At 39.6% G+C, this 19,866-nt stretch overlaps 1 protein-coding gene across 1 annotated transcript; it reads right to left on the reverse strand.

Annotated features, from left to right (window-relative positions):
• LOC139193016 (uncharacterized) lies at positions 1–618 on the reverse strand. Its single transcript, XM_070815975.1, has one exon. The coding sequence runs from the start codon at positions 616–618 to the stop codon at positions 1–3; it is 618 nt and encodes a 205-aa protein (XP_070672076.1).
• Positions 619–19,866: the final 19,248 nt, after the last annotated feature.

Here is a 19,866-nt window from a genome sequence, read left to right on the forward strand (position 1 = left end):
TCACCTTGGCGGGGCATTTGGTCTGTCGACGTACTGGTCGCACTTGCCTTCCTTCACGAGTTGCTCAATGTACCGTTTCCATATAGTGCAATAATTGGTTGTGTGCCCAGCACCCTTATGGAATACACAATATTTGGTCTGGTTAATCTTAGAGGTGTCACCCTTTAAAGGTGGCGGCGGCTTGAACCACGACTTTTTGTTAAGGTCACGAAATATCTGGCTGACCGGGACTGAGAACTTGGTGTACGTCTTAGGTGCTGTGCCTCCCTTAACTGGGGTATGGTCCTTACGTTTGTCTCCTGGCTTGCTTTTGTTGTCAAGCGATTTGTCATTCACCTTCTTTTGAGTCGGTTTCGCGTCTTTACGTGGCTGCTCAAGGGAGTGCTTTTCGCCCATATTCAATTCTCCAAAGGGAGTGCTTTTCTGGGAACGCTTTTTTTCATCCCAAAGGGAGTGTTTTTCACCCCTAATCAATTCTCCAAAAAGTGGGTGATCTCCTGGGAGCCCATTTTGGAAGGCTAACCACACAATGCTGTCATCGCATACAACGATCTTTGCCTTTTCTGCCTTGAATCTTTTGACATAAGTGCAAAGTGACTTCTTCAGGTCCTTCTTCATACTAAAAAGTGGTCAGATCTCTTCTTGATTGAGCGGTAGGACGAATATTCCTTAGTGAAAACAAAGGAAAGTTCGTCGAAGTTCCGGATTAAACGTGGTGGCAGGGTGTGGAACCAGTCTTGCGCCTCGCCTTGTAGCGTCGTGGTAAAGATCTTGCACATGAGAGCTTCATTGTTGGCGTAGAGGGTCATGGCATTTCGGTAGTGCATCAAGTGTCTGTCCGAATCTTCATCTCTCCTAAACAAGCTGAAATGTGGCAGGTTAAACTTCCACTATGGTTTCGTCAGCCCAATCTCGTCTGTAAAGGGAAACTTGCTGAGGCAGGGGGTGCTCACCATTTGGATTGGAAAAGCTTGGTTGATGGGCGTCTCTATGTGTGGTGGAAGTATAGTGGTCTACGAGTACAAAACTTGAGCCCAAAGTGGCATTCCTGCAGAAAAGTGGGGTGTAAGTAACCCTGAATTGATCACAGGACCTGTGGTCGGAATCTGGATCGTTAGAGGTGGCCTTGAAATGGATTGGGTTGCGAGTCAGATTGTTGGAGTGTGTCGTTGGGTGCGTTGGACTGACACTTACTCGCATTTGATCTGCATGGCCATGGGCCTTCCTGGCCGTTGGGCTGCCACATCTTAGCATGTTGGCTGAGTGGCTTAGGCTTGGGCTCGTTGAGCTGCCTGGTTGGCAGCAGCTGCTGAATTCTGGGCTCAAGTTTAGGCCTGCTGTGTAACAAGGCTTACTATTGCATTGGGTTGGGCCTCCTGCCTAAGGCTTGCTATGGCAGCTGCCAAGTTCTGGGCATCCTGCCCATGGGCTTAGAAATGAACCTGGGCCTCTTGACTTGGGTTTAGTTGTCTAGGATTTGGTCGAAGAGGTGCTGTGGCCTGGTGGCTTTGTCGTGGCCGTTGGGTCACGGTGGTGATGGTGGTGGCTGATAGGAGCATATTTATGCGACTTAGTTAGCTTGTTTCTTGGCATTTATGTTGTTAGTTCGTAGTTATTTTAGTATTTTAAGCTATTTTCGTGTGTTTGTAGGTCCAAAGGGTTAATATGGCAAAGAAGTGCATTTTGGAGCATTTTTAGGCATGGAATGGATGGCATATGCTTGGAGCAAAAGGAATGGACGAAATTTGAAGTTTGTGCATCATCCTCTCCCTATAAATAACCATTTTAGCACACTCATTTCACCCAACACACATATTCACCTACCATTACATCCACTCATTTCACCCAACACATTCACTTACCACTACATCCACTCATTTCACCCAACACATCCATTCTCCAAACATCCATCCACTATACCCATTACATCCACTCATTACCAAACACTCATCCACTACACCCATTACATCCACTCATTACCAAACATCCACCCACTACACCCATTACATCCACTTATTACCACAACACTCACCCACTACACCCATTACATCCACTCATTACAACTCCATACACTCCTCTCTCTAGCCTATAAATACATCCACCCTTCACCATAATTTGGGGGCCATCATCTAAAGACACTACATTTCACATCTCACAACTTCATTCACAAACACAATTTCTTTGCCGTGACCTCCATCCATTCATCTAGCCATACTACATCTCACCAATCCATACACTTTCATCTCTTAGCCGTGCAAATCCATTCCATCCATATATCCATACACATCCTAGACACTTGTGCTACAACAAGGTGGTGAAAACAAAGGTCTTTGGCGTTTCAAGCTTGGAACTTTGGAGCGTTTTAGGTGTACTTCGTTCTTGCTTTCAATGTCTACTTTGTTATTTTCTAATTTTGTTGCAATTATGAGTGGCTAAACCCCTATTTAGTTAGGGGGAAGTTTGAAGCCATGAACATGCTTGAGATTTGAATTGATTTCTTCCAATTGTGATTTGATAAGTTGTGACTGCAATTCAATTATCTATTTTATTCATAACTGATTCTTGTATGTTTATTAAGGATGCATACTTAGTTTTCATGCATGAATTAGATGCTAGAATATAAATGAGTTTCACCTGATCGTTACAAGTTTATATTCATGAGTAGTGAAGGTTGTTTATCACAATCGCGTTAATTGAATTCTTGGCAATTGTATCATGCATTCATAGTTATAATTGCCTCGTCAACACTTATGATTTTCATTGAACGTAATGATCTCTGATTGTATCTCTATTATGCATTCATATAGGGGACCTTTAGAGAATGATTTGGGTTGTCGCATGCATTCATCCAATTCAATGAGTAAAGGAAAATCTGAGGGTTAATTTGTGCATCACGGTTAATCTGGGGTGTTGAGCATCATAGTTTATTGAAAAGCAATTGGAAATCAATTTATGTACAAGTGTGTCATGTGCAAAGAACGGACCTCTAATTAATCCATCCATCATCTCATTTCTTAAATTCGCTTTACAATCTGTCTAATTTTATAAGTTGTTTGTTTGTTTCGAATTCGTCAAAACCAAAATCCCCCTTTTACTTTGTTGTTTCAAAGTGTTAAATTTATATTTCGTTAGTGTTTTTGAGTGTTTTGATTCAAGTCAAAACCCAAATTTCGTCCAAAGTTGTGTTAGAGTCAAATATGCCCAGTAAGTGCTTTTAGGCAATTTTGAGTGTTTTTTAAGTTGTTTTGCGTCTTTAGAATCTGTTTTGAGTCATTTGAGTCTATTCAAATGTTTTTAACTTTGTTTTTATGTCTTTGAGTTAGTTTAGAGGTTTTAGCAAGCCCTCCTAATCCCCGGTTTAGAACGATCCTTACTTGCATTTATACTACAATTTGACAACAAGAGGGTTTAATTTGAGTGCTTAACTTTCATCACATCAAATTTTGGCGTCGTTGCCGGGGATTAGCAATTTTGCTAATCCCTTGTTATTTCTTTTTGTTTATTTTCATGTGTTTTTGTTCCTAGTTGATGACTTTACTTGTTTTCTTGTTTTAAGGTGGTTTATGACTCGAAGTTCTCAACCTATTCATAAGCACATCCGTGATATTGACGACGATTTTGAACGAACTTTGAGACGAGCCAGGAATCAACAAGAACCCCAACCATCTCAACCTACACCAGATCTTAGAGAAGACAAAGTAGAAGAGCAAGAGGAGCCCACGGCACAGGTTGTAGAGGAAGATCCCAACATGGCAGCAAACAATCGAACAATCAAGGAGCTTTCTGCTTCGGGATTGGACAATGCCGCCCCCCTATGCATCTAATACCCTATGGCTGCCCTAGGGAAGACGGACGAGTTCGAATTGAAATCAAGTTTGTTGCATCACATTCCTAAGTTCCACGGGATGTCCATGGAAGATCCTAATAAACACTTGAAGGAGTTTAAGGTTGTTTGCTCGAGCATGACCCATGTGAACGTTGATGGGAGCATTCTGAAAATGAAGGCTTTTCCCTTTTCTCTTTTAGAAAAGGCTAAAGATTGGTTGTATGAGCTAGCCCTTGGAACTGTCACATCATGGGAGAGTATGAAACGAGCATTTTTTGAGAAGTTTTTCCCAACCTCTCGAGTCATTCTACTACGCAAAAAGATTAGTGGCATTCAGAAAAACCAAGGTGAATCATTTCCCACTTACTATGAGCGTTTTAAAACCCTTGTTGCTTCATGTCCACAGCACCAGATGAAGGAGTAGCTTCTTCTTCAATATTTCTACGAAGAGCTTCTACCAATTGAACGCCAAATGCTAGACGCCTCAGCGGGAGGAGCTTTGGTGGACAAAGCACCCATAGCTGCCAAGACCTTAATTGCTAACCGAGCATTGAATGCTCAACAATATGAAGGCGTTGGTCAAAGGGACACCCCACGGCAGCAAGTGAATGAGGTAAGTTCCATATCCGACATTCAATCGCAATTAGCTAATCTTACTTTCATTGTGTCTCAGATGGCCGAAGGAATGAGGATGAAAGAACCAAGTGTATGTGGTGTGTGTTCTATCCAAGGACATGCCTCTGAAAAGTGCCCACAATTGATTGAAAATGGTGGATGGGAAAGTGCCAATGCAATTGGATTTCAAGGCCAAAACCAGCCAAGGAATGATCCATATTCTAATACATACAATCCAGGTTGGAGAGACCATCCAAATTTCAGGTGGAGGGAGCCACAACAACCCCAACAACAAGGAGGCTTTAGGCAGCAACCTCCAGGCTTTTATACCAAGCAATACACACCAACACAAGCCCCACAACAACCTGCCCAAAATACCTCAGGTACATCTTTAGATAATGAGACACTTCTTAAGTTACTCACCAATTTGTCTCAGGGGCAAGAAAATCAAGCCAAAGCAATGCAAAACTAAGAAAAAAGGGTGGACCAAATGGAGAAGCAAATTGGGCATATTGCGGAGTTTGTAGGACAGTTCAGAGAGCATGGTAAGTTGCCTAGTTCAACCGTTGTCAACCCGAATGGAGGATTCAAATCTGCAAAATCCATAAGTTTGCGAAGTGGAAAACAAGTTGGATCTGATCCCTAGCCGTCTAATTCACGTTCCAATGAGGTTGAAGAGTTGATAATTGAAGAGAAGGAGCAAAGCACCCCCACGGAAAGGGTGGAAACACCTTTGCCGCAGGCCCTAAAAGCTCCTAAACCATCCAATTCGGCCAACAAAGGTAAGGAAGTTCCAATTTTGATTAATTCTAACGTTGTTCCTCCAAATGTACCATTTCCTCGTAGGTTTATGCAATCAAAGAAGGAGGAGGCTGAAAAGGATATTTTGGAAACGTTTAGAAAAGTTCAAGTTAATATACCACTTTTGGATGCAATTAAGCAAGTTCTAAGGTATGCCAAGTTTTTAAAAGAATTTTGCACAACTAGGAAGAGAATTTCGAGCAAGGAGGTTGTCAAGGTAAGTGAAAATGTCTCAGCTGTTTTACAACGTAAACTGCCCACTAAATGCAAGGATCCAGGAAGTTTTACCATTCCTTGTGTAATTGGTAATACTCATTTTGAATCGGCCATGTTAGACTTAGGTGCATCTATAAATATCATGCCTTATTCAATCTATGCATCTATGCATCTATGCACTTAGGCGAATTGAAAAATGATGGTGTGATTATGCACTTAGGCGAATTGAAAAATGATGTTTTAGTGCAGGTCAATCACTTAATCTTTCCGGCGGATTTCTACGTGCTTGAAATGGACGAGTCGGACCACTCCCCTACATTGCACATCCTCCTTGGATGACCATTCATGAAAACAGCTCAAACCAAGATTGATGTAGCCAAAGGATCAGTAACTATGGCATTTGGTGGTGATATGATTAGCTTTAATATTCCTGAATCTGTTGAGAATACTAATGATGTTCATTTTTGTTGTGCCATTGATGTGATTGAAAATATAGGGCAGAAACGTTCAACACTAATAAAAAAGAAAGTACCTCGAACCACCATCGAGGAGGAAATTGGAGTGAACAACAAGGAGTGCACGACCACACCTCTCAAAACTCCAATTCTGACCGAGAGCAATCCTTGTGCATTTGTTGATAGTGCTGCCACTTCATTGCAGCACGTTGGTACGTCACCTAACCCAATTTCAATTCTCATTTCAACTAATAGGTTGTTACCTTCTATGGTGCAGGTACCTAATCGAATGCAAGGTAGTAAGGAAGGGTACATTGATTGTTGGAAGCAACACACCAAAATTAGGAAAGATTACTATCCCGTTCCGTTCAAGGATTCAATGTGTGAGCACTTTGAGGAGCATGTCGTGAAGAATGTACCCCTCCATGCCGTGGGCCCTGTACAAGTTTAAATGGAGGTATCGTCTGGCTGGAAGACGTTAAAGCAAGCGCTTCTTGGGAGGCAACCCATGTATTCAAATAAGGAAGATTTTTGAATTGCTCCACAATCAGTTTTGCGTTTCTAAAAACCTTCCTTTTTCTGTAGTTTTATTTTGCCATGATTGTCATTTTTATCTGTTGCTTGTTTAATTGTTTTTGGTGTGGGTTTATTTTTGAAACACTGACAGTTATGCAAGGTATTTTTACATACATAAAAAAGGAAAGGAACATTAAGCAGATAAATACAAGAGATAGCCTTCATAAAGGCTGCTTAGGAGAAGTCTCAGTAGTCGGTGGAGCCTTAGCAGTCGACGGAGCCCCAGAAGGAGGAGGCATCGGAGGTTGATCATTTGGAGCTTCATTACGCGGTACAGCCCCAAAAGACAAAGGCAAATGCTGTTGGAACAAACCCAAAAACCTTTGATGATCAAGTAAAATCTGACCATCAGATTCCTGTATCTGGTTAATCTTCCTCTTCATGTTTGTGGCATAGTTGTGTGCGAGCTTATGCAACTGTTTATTCTCATGCTTGAGCCCTCTAATCTCCTGTTTGAGACTCATCATTTCAGTCGCCAACGATTCAACTTGACAAGTTCGAGCAAATAGGCGTTGGGCCATGTTGGAAACAGAACCCGCACACTGCACACTAAGAGCCAGAGACTCCTTAATAGCCAACTCATCAGACCGTTTTGAAAGCATTATGTTATCTTTAGGAGTGACAAGGTTCCGGGCCACCACCACAGCAGTCAGGTCATTCGTCATCACCGAATCCCCAATGGTAAGAGGACCAGTAGGGGATATGAAGGATGGGCGCCATATGTTGTCTGGAGAAGGCATGGCAGCATCTTCACCAAGGTTCAAGTCAAAACGACGGTCGGAAGGGCCAGACATTTTCAAAGGTGTTGAAGAAAGAAGAGGTCAGACAAGTCAAGATATTAGAAGTGCAAGAAGGGAGTTTATACAAGTGCAAATTCAAGTGTGCTTTGAAATGAACTGCGTGCCTCTATAAAAATCAACACTCGACGAGATTTCAGATATCGAAGAGGCGATGATGCGAAATATATAAGCACACAAATTAAACCCTCTTTTTGACAATTGTAGTAAAGATGTAAGTAGGGTATCGTTCTAGGCCGGGGATTAGGAGGGATTGCTAATCTATTCTAAAATAATTTAAAAATATTAAACAAGACTCAAGGACACAAAATTAGGCTAAAAACTCTAATAACTCGAAACACACTTAGAATGACTCAAAATAATGAAAACAATCAAATTAGACACTAGGAACTGAAATGGACGGAAATTGAATTAAAAGACTAACAATAATGAAAACTAATTAAATAATATAATTTAATAATGAGGGGTTTTGGTTTTGACGAGAAGTATATTAAACTTAAATAAATTACAGAATTGACAAAAACATGAAATTAAGGTGAAAGGATAGGTGATGGATTAGCTAGAGGGTTCTTCTCTACACATGACACATATGCAACCTAAATTGATTTTCAGTTGTTCTTTCAATAAGTTGTGAATCTCAACACTTCAGATTAACCGTGAACAGCACTTTTTTAATCTTCAAGTTTTCCTTAAGTTATTGAATTGGACGGGAAAACGCATACAACAATTCAAAACATTCTTCAAAAGTCCCCTACGTGAAAAGCACAATAGAGATACAATCAAAGATCATTAGACTTTGTGAAAACTATAAGCATTGACGAGGCATTCGTAACTATGAAAAGCATGATACTCTTGCCAAGAATTCACTTAACACGATTGTGGATAACAACCTTCACTACTTGTGAATATAAGTTCATAACGATTAGGTGAAATTCACTTATATTCTAGCATCAAATTCATGCATGTAAATTAAGCGTGCACTCTCAACCAACATACACAAATCAGTTTTTATACGAACGGATAAGTAAATTGAAATCACAACTGAGAAATCACAACTGAAGGTAATCAATTCATATTACAAATATATTCATGGCTTTGAATTAACCTCTAGCCAAAATAAACTTAGTTACACATTATTAAAATAGAAATAAAATATAAGTTTGGAAAGATTTAACCGAAAGAGGATCTGCTGCGTTCGTGCCCACGCTGCCAAGGGTAGCTTTCTGTGCCGTTGGTTTCTCGTTCCTGCGCCTGCAGTTCTCTCCCCTCGCGCAGCTTTCTTTCTTAACCTCTCTCTTCAGTCACGCTGCCAAGGCAGCCTCTCTTCCCGCGCCTTCTCTCTTTCCGCTTCTGTCTCTCTGACCTCGCTGCCAAAGGGCAGCCTTGGTTCCTGCGTCTCTGCGAGCTGCCCAAAGGGCAGCCCCCTTCTCCTCCCTCAATTTCTTTTCACGTTTTCTGCTTTTCTCTATTGCCCACGCTGTCTCTCCACTCCTTCTATTTAATTCCTCAGTGCTTTCCACTTTCTTCCCAATTATGCCGTGTCCCTCCCCCTCTCCTGCACCTCGCAAGTCTCTCCTTGGATTCTTATCTCTCCTGTCTCCCCGTATGCTTTTCTTCCTTTGATTTTATTCTTTCCTCTTTTTCTCTGGCCAGCTGCAAAGGCAGCCCTCTTCATTCCTCTGACATAAAAGAGCAGCACCGGTCAAAAATACCCTACATTGTCTACCTGTCTTAAAAGCAAGACTCACAATTCATTATTTGTACGCAATCTTTGTAGATTTAATGATCATACAATTTTGTATAATGGCCAAACGAATGACACTGTAGTTATATGTTGAAACATGTAAGGCACCTTGGAGACAACGTAACATGCTACATAATGTCAACTTTAATACACGGTTACTTACTAATGAATTCATTACATAAAATTTCACTTGTTCTATTTTTATTTTCTTTGCATAACGAATCCTATAAACACAAAAATAACGTAAATAGCTCAAAAATATAAGGAACTAACTAAGAAAAGACGAGTGAGTTCGAAGTAAAAATATATATAAATATGATCCGATCAGGCGAGCTCAGAATTCAAAGAGGCTAATTCAAAAATCGAGGAGGCGCTAGCTTTCTCAAAAGTTGGGCTTGCTTAGAAACCATGGGCCATCCTCTGTTCCAGATTTGTCCGCACTTGTCACATGCAACCTCTGCACTTGACGGAGCTCAAAACTCGAAGAGGCAAGCTCAGAACTCGAAGAGGCAAGCTAAGAAATCGGAAAGCCATCTGCTTTTCCAGATGTGTCAGCATCTTTCACATGCACGCTCAGCTTTGCAGAAATCACGGGCAGTTTGTCGAAGCGCTAATTCCAGATATCAAAGAGGCATCTGCTTTATCCAGGCGTGTCAGCATCTGTCACATGCAGCTCAGCTTTGCGAAAATCATGGGCAATTTGTCGAAGATTTCTAGTGAAGTAGAAAGCACGTGAAGTTTACTGTTCAATCATCCAACGGTTACCGACAAGAGTGAAAGAATAGTACCGATTATTATTTCCTATAAATATCAACCTTCACCCTCCATAGCAAGGCAGACATACATAACCTTCCGTCATCTCCGAGAATGCCTTCCCAACGAAGCCTCTCGAGTCACTCAGTGTTCCTTATTCCTTGGGGTACCTCTGCAAACAACTCATCCAAAGCAAAAGTATTTCATATCATGAAGGTTGAAAGCAAGAGTATCTCATATCATGCTTTCTCCCTGTCATTCTCCTTGTCGTTGTTTTCATCTGCGGGACAAGGAGAAAGAGAGCAATCAACCAGCACTTGGTATCAATCTTTCGATCTGAAATCGACTGCCTGGAACCCCTTCCTGATTGCTTACCTAGCCCTGCTCTCGAGTACTCATCTTCAACATCTTATGCTTCCTCTTCGTCTACCACATTTGCCTGGGGAACAAATAAGGGAAGTGAAAATGATACCTCGAAGCATGTGGAGACAATTTGCCAATTCATCCTCAGCTAGGGACAAGGAGAAAGAAAGCAAGAGGTGGGCACTTGGAAAGATTGAAGAAAGAAATATACCATCACCTTCACCTCGTGTCTTCCTGCCGTGCAGAAGAAACAAGTAGAGAAGAATGCAGACTGCACAATCAAATCAACCCAGCAGAAAAAGTCTGATTTGAAACCAAGGAACTCTCGCTCAGAATTCTGAACCAGTTCGAGATCAAAGCTGTGGAAAGACAACAAGATCACTTATCTCCAAAACCAGATTTGCGTTCTTAAACTCTACTCTGTCTGGTTTTTACTTTGCCATACTTGTCATGTTTATTCGTTGTTTGTTTGTTTGTTTGTTTTTGTGTGAGTTTATGCTTGAAACATTAAGGACAATGTTTGATTGAAGTGTGGGGGGGGTAACCAAGTTGTTTTGCATGAAATTCGTAGGAGTTTATCACCCATTACTTCTAGTGTTGTTCCTTGCTGTTTTAAGTGTTTTTATGCTGTTTTGGAGTGTTTTAGTGTGTTTTGACATAAAAATCCGAAAATCTCATAAAAATTTGAAAAAAATTGTTTTGAAAAACCCAAAAAGAGTTGTTTTTATGTGTTTGTTTGTGTCTTAAGGTACCTTCCAACACAATGATGAGGATTTGGTTTTTAATTATATGACTGTTAAAGAGAGTTATAAACATGGATGAAAATTTAATTTACTTTTTGGTGTATGCTTGGTTATGGTTTAAATTTATGAATTCACATGCAATCATAAAAGAAAAATCAGTTTTGTAACATGCTTGAAGGAAGAAACTCAAATGAACGCTACAACCTTGTGAGACTTGAGCCTAAAACGTTTATTTGGAGAGTTAATAATCTGTGCATTCTTGTTTTCTAAAGTCGTTGCATGATCTCATTATTCTTTGTTTGGTTACTACTTAGAAGGCGTTTCATCATTTAGTTCCAAATGCCTAGAACCGATGCCTATTTCATTCAAAGCATGCTATTGATTTGCATAACACATATTCAAGATGAAGTTGTGTAGTGACCACCACAAAAGCCAAATTGCTGTGTATCCTACTTCATTATATGTTTAAGTTTAACCCCGTTGAGCCTTGTGTAGCCTATGTTCTTTGTTAACCCACACTGTCCTCACCTAGCCTAGATTAGGACCATCCATACCCTTGTTCTTGAAGCATAGTAAAACATAATTTAGAAGGAATTTCTTTTGTTGAACTTTTGCAGAAAAACAAGTGTGGGGGAAGTGATTCTTGTGTGTGTGTGTGTGTGCCAAAGTCCTTAATAAGGCACAGGTAGAAAAGAAAAGGAAAAAAAGAAACATTCGTGGAAAATAGAATGAAAAGAAGAAAAGTTGTGAAAAGAGTGAAAAAGAGTTGAAAAATATGTGAAAAAAGAGCTCTAAAGTGTTGTTTGTTGAAGAAAGGGTCCAAAACATTGAATTCGGCCCTAAGTGTTGCTTGAATCTTCCCTTTGTGTTTAAAAGTTAATTTCTGCATTATTAAGTGAATTCCAAGTGTCTATTTCATTACTTTGCTTGCTATTGCTTTCAGAACGTTTGTTATCCTTATCCTTTCTTTGTTAGCCATTACCCTTAAACCTCGTTACAACCCTTAACTTTATCTTGAGTGTTATGCGTTTCAATATGTGGAGTTTGGAATTCGTTTGAGCATATGGTGTCACTGGTTCTTGCATCTAAGTAGTAGCATTCCATTCATGAGATCATATCTAAACATGCTGAATAACTCCAGAAAATTGCCCTCTTTGTTATACATATATGCGAGTGTTCGTTTTCATGTTTACATCAATCTTCTCACATATAACTAGTGTAGGGTGTGTAGTCAGAAAATGTGTGTGAAAATAGAGAGTATCTTGTAAGGAATTAAGTAAATTCTCTAAGGCATGTTACTACATTCAAAACATCGTTTTAATTGGTTAATTGTGAACTAGTAAGTGGTGACTATAAGTATGTGCTCAAGTGTAAGGATGACCAAAATCTGTGGGAATAATGATTTTTAACATGTCATGTTTCATTAAAAATCCCTGAGGCAATTGTTGGAAGGTCTAGGTTGTGTTTTGTTTTGTTTGTTTTGTTTTGCTCGAGGACTAGCAAAAGCTAAGTATGGGGGAATTTGATAGGAGCATATTTCTACGACTTAGTTAGCTTGTTTCTTGACATTTATGTTGTTAGTTTGTAGTTATTTTAGTATTTTAAGCTATTTTCGTGTGTTTGTAGGTCCAAAGGGTTAATGTGGCAAAGAAGTGCATTTTGGAGCATTTTGGAGCATTTTTAGGCATGAAATGGATGGCATATGCTTGGAGCAAAAGGAATGGACGAAATTTGAAGTTTGTGCATCATTCTCTCCTTATAAATAACCATTTTAGCACACTCATTTCACCCAACACACACATTCACCTACCACTACATCCATTCATTTCACCCAACACATTCACCTACCACTACATCCACTCATTTCACCCAACACATCCATTCTCCAAACATCCATCCACTACACCCATTACATCCACTCATTACCAAACACTCATCCACTACACCCATTACATCCACTCATTACCAAACACTCATCCATTACACCCATTGGACCTACTAATCCCCGGTTTAGAACGATCCATACTTGCATTTATACTACAATTTGACAACAAGAGGGTTTAATTTGAGTGCTTAACTTTCATCGCATCAGTGGCACGGCTTTGCTGTGGTGGGGCTCCTCTTGCCGTTGCGTTGAGCCTTGAGGATCTCCGTCGTGGGGCTATGTCCTCGTCTCCACTCTCTGGTCCAAATCCTTCCATGTATGGGGTTCCGTTTGTCGTAGTTTCTGAATTTCCTACCATTGTATCGTTTTTCTAGGGATTGATATGATGTGTGAGAAATTCAATGTAATAGAAAATTCCAGAAACTAATGAGAGAGCCTTCTTCGAGTATTTTGAATCAGCTCTCAATGAAAGCACCAATTTGTCGATGCAAATTTCCGTTGTCTTCAGTCTTGATGAAAATGCACCTGCAAAACAATCAACACCTTTGATCAAAGACCTAAGCCTCACACGTCCACGAGGTAGGGGGGGTTAGGTCAACAGATCTCCGATGCCTAAGTTAGTTTATCTGAGAGAGTAAAGTGTTTAAGGCTTTTTAGGGTTGCAAAAAGCTCGAAAAATTTGGTAGAATATGGGGTATTTATAGGGCTAAGGCCAGCTATATAGTGTTTAATAGAGAGATATTCTCTAAATATTCCCAAGATAGTAAATAGGAAATAATATCTTGAGATAATGGTGTAATTATCGTAATTTAAATAAATTAGGATTACTTACTTGATTGGAGTTATTCTTCAAGTAGGAATGTATTAAAGATAGGATTTAGGTAATTAATCCTTATCTTTAATTTCTTGCCAAGGGCAGGTGAGTTGTGGGTAGTTGTGTTCAGCTGCTGAGTCTTTAAGGGATGTGAGCTGCGTGTGGGAGCATCTGAGAAGCTTGCCCATTTATTGAGGGCAATCTTGTCCTTCTTGAATAAAAGTCCACGTTTCACCTCTAGAGTTTTTTGGGATTATTTTAGGCTCCACAATCTACACTAAGCGGGTAGAGGGAGTGTGCTAAGCGTCACAATGAGCTAGCAATAATGTGGTTCAAATTCGCCTTTGACGAGAATCAAACTTAAGACCTCTCACTTACAAGTGAAGAATAATACCTCTAGACTGTAATGCTGAGTGACCCTTTGATTTGTTATTTGGTTCCTTTGTTTTTATATGCCTTCCCTCCCGTGGAAGGGGTTTTTTCAAGGAGAACCCAACTAAAGAGAAAACCAGCAGGAGAAAAGGAAATATATATATATATATATGTATGTATGTATGTATGTATGTATATACATATACATATGTATGTGTGTGTGTGTATATATATTATATAGAAGAAGACCACACCTGAAAAATTCATAGAAACATCACCAAAAGATCTCAAGATTTGTAGCAATATCTTAGAAATATGGTGTGACGTTGTGGAGCTAAAAACAATCTCAAAAATTTCAGAGATGATATGTGGATTTTTTTTACAAAGAAGACAAGATTGCCCTCATTAAATGGGTAAGGCACATAAATATTCACATGCACAGCTCAACATCCCTGGAGATCCAAGCAGATGACCATGACTACTCAAAGCTCTTATGCTCGTGGCATGAAAAAGTCAAAGTCATTAAAGATATGATTAACCACCATTCCTATCTTGAATACATTCCCAATTAAAGATAAATTCAATCAAATAAGGATTCTATCATATTTAATCAAGAATGCTTCCATCATCATCTCAATATATTATCTCCTAATTAATATATTAAGAATATTTCCTCATAAATCCTACAGATGAGACACCTGGCCAATAGGAAGTTGCCATGTATAAGGTAAATTAAAACACTACACCTAGGCCGGCCACCTCCCTCTATATACCTCATATCTACCAGAACTTTGGTAAGCTTTTACTAGGCATACAAGCCCTAAACACTCATTATATTAAGAGATACAGACTTAGGCATCGAATATCTATTGGCCAACCCTCCCTTTGACATCGTGGTCACGTGTGGCTTTGGCCCTTGATCAAAGGTGTTATTTGTTTTATAGATACAAATTCATCAAGACTAAAGATGGTGATTTTTGCTACCATAAATTATTGTTATCATTGAGAGCTTGATTCAAACGCTCAAAAAAAGGCTCTCGCATTCGCGTTCTACATTTCTCCGTTACATATGTAAATTTTCCTGCATGTTTCTTTTCCTAGAATTTTTTTATAAGTTCTTTGAACAACCCTGGAGACGAAATATTGGCAGAAAATTTTGAGACCATGACAAACAGAACATCTTACGATCAAGGATATGGACCGAACAATGGAGATCCTAATGTAGGCCCACGTCGTCGCTCCTCGATGGTCACCATGACGAGGGGAGCAACTATACCATCATGGGGCGCTACTGCAACCATGGCAGCAGGAGCAGCAACCACTGTAGTGGCCCATGGTGCACCCCCTAAGCCAAACTTAGATTGCTGCACATGCAGCAACGCCAACCTAGGCCTTCTAGGGCCCAGTCTAAGAAGTTGCAGTGGCAGTTGAGGACTAAGGCAGAGCCTAGGCTCGCACATCAGAACTAGGCACCAGCTGAGCCGGCCCAAGCTGCGTCAGGAGGAACTATGGCTCAAGCCTAACATGTGCCCAGCCCAGCCTGTGGCCAAGTGAGATTAGCTGACTTGGCCAACACCTACGCGCCTAGACTACAACTCGGTTCGTCCCAAGGACCCAACACACACCAGTCTCCTAGGCCATTCTTGCAGCCCATTTTGTTTTTTAGATCAGTTTTAGACCAATTCATCCAAGTTCCCAAACCAACGAGACAGACCATCAGATTGATGATTAAACTAAGAATATTTTCTCGTTTTTTCCCAGATCTGACCCGTCCCGCTCGATTACACCCATAGTCCATTACACTTCCACTGCTCATGGAGATGCCTACCATCCAAGCTTTTCCATCCTGAATGGGGAACACCACCTGTCTCGGTAGGTTACATATTTGACAAATGCCCTCACACATCAAACAATCTTGGTAAGGCAGTTTTTGGAGCATATCAATGCGCAACGCATTACTAATGAAGTATCTTGAAGCAGGTTGAGGGCAAACGATGACGTTTTTTCCAGCAACATTCTTAGAAGTAGCCGTTCAACCAACCATGACCAAGCGTTCAGGCAGTGTGCGCTCCAGCTTGGGCCCTTAGGGTAAGACTTTATCTTGCTTTAGTGCGCAGATGAGCGTTTATTCCTTACGAGGCCCATAAGAAAGTACTTATTCATAGTTGAGTACCAGTTCTGACGAACACTCAAGACCTAAATCCAGGCGCGGTGTCCACTCATGACTTAGCTCGTAGGGAGTTCCTCCAACCTTATATTGGACCAGGTAGCACATGGAACAAGAATAAGCACATGAAAAATCCAGCTTAAGTTTAACTGGCAGCCAATGTGATGCGAAAATTAACTTAACACACAAATTAAACCCTCTTGTTGTCAATTGTAGTAAAGAATGTAAATAGGGATCGTTCTAGGCCGGGGATTATGAGGGATTGCTAAAACACCTGAAACTGACTTAAAAACGTAAAATTAAGTTTAAAACACCAAACTAGACTCAAAAGATGCAATACAAACTAAAAAGACTCAAAACTAGTTTAAAACAGCTTAAAACAATGAATTAGACTCTAAACTGACTCTAGGGATGGTTTTGGACGAAATTAGGTTCTAACTTGACTCAAGACACTTAAAAACACAAATCAAACAGATTTTGACTAATAAAACACTTTAAAGTAAATGGGGATTTGATTTTGATGAATTTGAAACAAAACAAATAGATTGTAAACTAAAACAGATTTTCGACGAATTTGGGTAAACTATGGATGATGGGCTAGCTAGAGGGTTCTTCTCCACACATGACACACTTGCACATAAACCAATTTTTAGTTGTTCTTTCGATAAATCATGAAACTTAACACCCCAGGTTAATTAAGTCTGCTTAAATTAACCTTCAAGCTCTCCTTAAGTTATTGAATTGGATGGGAAAACGCATACAACAATTCAAGCATTCTTCAAAAGTCCTTTACGTGAACAGCATAATAAAGATACAATCAAAGATCATTAAGCATTATGAAAACTATAAGTATTGACGAGGCATTCGTTACTACGATGAGCATGAAACTCCTGCCAAGAATTCATTTAACGCGATCATTTATAAGCGACCTCTACTACTTGTGAATATAAGTTTGTAACTATTAGGTGAAACTCCCTTATACTCTAGCATCATATTCATGCATGCAAATTAAGTGTGCACTCTTAATAAACACACACGAATAAGTTAACAATCAAGCAGCTAAACAAATTGAATTCACAATTTATGAAATCACAACTGAAGGTAATCAATTCATATTGCAAGTATGTTCATGGCTTTGAATTTCCCCCTAGCTAAGGGGGGTTTAGTTCCTCATACTCACAAAGAAAAGATAAACAAATTTAGACATTGAAAATAAAAGAATGAAAACACCTAAAAACGCTCCAACAATCCAACTTGAATGGCAAGCACGTCAAAGGGTCCTCTTTCTTCTCTTTGTTGCGGCACAAGGTTTGGTTTGATGGATGTGTATGGATATATGGAAGGGAATGGCTGAATGTGTTTAGGTTGGATGGAGGTCACGACAAGGAAAGGGAAATGAAGGTGCATGGAATTGTGTTTTTGTTGTGGGAATGTGTAGAATGGTTAAGAAGAAAAGACTCTGCCTTACGGCAGAATGTGTCCTCCTCTCTTCTCCCTAAACTGTCCGTGTGAGTGTGTCTTAGGATGGATCTCCCCTCCTTTGTTATGGTGAAGGGTGGATGTATTTATAGGCTAAGGAGATGACCACCATCTAATTAAGGTGGTAGTGGTGTATGTTGTGGTAATGAATGGGTGTAATGGGTGTAGTGGATGGATGTTTGCTAATCAGTTGATGTAATGGGTGTAGTGGGTGAGTGTTTGGTAATGAGTGGATGTAATGGGTGTAGTGGATGGATGTTTGGTAATGAGTGGATGCAATGGGTGTAGTGGGTGAGTGTTGTGGTAATGAATGGATGTAATGGGTAGAGTGGATGGATGTTTGGTAATGAGTGGATGTAATGGGTAGTGGATGGATGTTTGGTAATGAGTGGATGTAATGGGTGTAGTGGGTGAGTGTTTGGTAATGCGTGGATGTAATGGGTGTAGTGGATGAATGTTTGGTAATGAGTGGATGTAATGGGTGTAGTGGATGGATGTTTGTAGTTGTAGGTCAACACACTTGCACACACACATGCTGATTTCTAGCCTTCAAATCTTGAAAAACATCCATCCTCATGTCTCCATGCTTGCACTATCCAATCTTGGCCCAAAAATGCTCCAAAATGCTCCAAATAGCACTTTGTTGCTAACTTTGTTATTTGAACCTACAAACACACGAAAATAGCTTAAAGTACTAAAATAACTAGAATTAAACTAAGTAAATACCAAGCAACAAGCTAACTAAGTTGCATAAATATGCTCCTATCAAATTCCCCCACACTTAGCTTTTGCTAGTCCTCGAGCAAAACAAAAGAAACAAAACGAAACAAAATAAACAAAACACAACCTAACTTTCCAACATTTGCCTCAGGGATTTCCAATGCACATGACATGTTAAAAATCATCATTCCCACAGATTTTGGTTATCTTCACACTTGAGCACAAACTTAATCATAGTCATTACTTACTAGTTCACAATTAACCAATTAAAACAATGTTTTGAATGTAGTAACATGCCTTAGAGAATTTGCTCAATTCCTTACAAGATACTCTCTATTTTCACACACATTTTCTGACTACACACCCTACACTAGAGACTGGGACTCACATATGTTATAACAAAGGAAGCAATTTTCTGGAGTTATTAAGCATGTTTAGATCTGATCTCATGAATGGTATGCTACTACTTAGATGCGAGAACCAGTGACACCATATGCTCATACCAATTTCGAACTCCACAAATTGAAACGCACAACACTCAAGATTGAAGTCAAGGGTTGTAACAGGGCTTGGGGGTAATGGCTAACAAAGAAAGAATAGGAATAACAAATGTTCTTAAAGCGATAGCAAGCAAAGCAATGAAATAGACACTTGGAATTCACTTTAGAATGCAGAATCAACTTTTACATACAAAGGGAAGATTCATGCAAGATTTAGGGCCGAATTCAATCTTTTGGACCCTTTTTTAACAAACAACACTTTAGAGCTCTCTTTCATACTTTTTTTTTCTTTTCCCTACCCATGCCTTATTAAGGACTCTGGTACATACACACACACAAGAATCACTTCCCCCACACTTGCTTTCTGCAATACATTGATAAAAAAGGAGTTCATTTTAGGTCATGCTTTACTATGCTTCAAGAACAAGGGTATGGATGATCCTAAAACTAGGCTAGGTAAGGATAGTGTGGGTTAACAAAGAACATAGGCTTAACAAGGCTCAACAGGGTTAAACTTAAACACATAATGAAATAGGGGCACGACAATTTGGCTTTGGTGGTCACTACATAACTTCATTTTGAATATGTTTCATGCAAATCAATAGCATGCTTTGAATGAAATAGGCATGAGTTCTAGCATTTGGAGCTAAATGATGAAATGCCTTCTAAGTAGCAACCAAGCAAAGAATAATGAAATCATGCAACGACTTTAGAAAACAATGATACACAGATTATTAATTCTCCAAATAAATGTTTAGGCTCAAGTCTCACAAGGTTGTAGCGTTCATTTGAGTTCCTTCCTTCAAGCATGTTACAAAAACTGATTTTTTTTCTTTATGATTGCATGTGAATTCATAAATTATAACCACAACCAAGCATACACCAAAGAGTAAATCAAATTTTTATCCATGTTTATAACTCTCTTTAACAGTCATGTAATTAAAAACCAAATCCTCATCATTGTGTTGGAAGGTACCATAAGACACAAATAAACACACAAAAACAACTCTTTTTGGGTTTTTCAAAACAATTTTTCAAAT

Source organism: Malus domestica, chromosome 16, assembly GCF_042453785.1.
Source record: "Malus domestica chromosome 16, GDT2T_hap1".
Lineage (NCBI taxonomy): Eukaryota > Viridiplantae > Streptophyta > Magnoliopsida > Rosales > Rosaceae > Malus > Malus domestica.

Excerpts from the sequence above, each read along its gene's own strand:
- LOC139193016 (XM_070815975.1), bottom strand. The coding sequence starts at position 618 with ATGAAGAAGGACCTGAAGAAGTCACTTTGCACTTATGTCAAAAGATTC.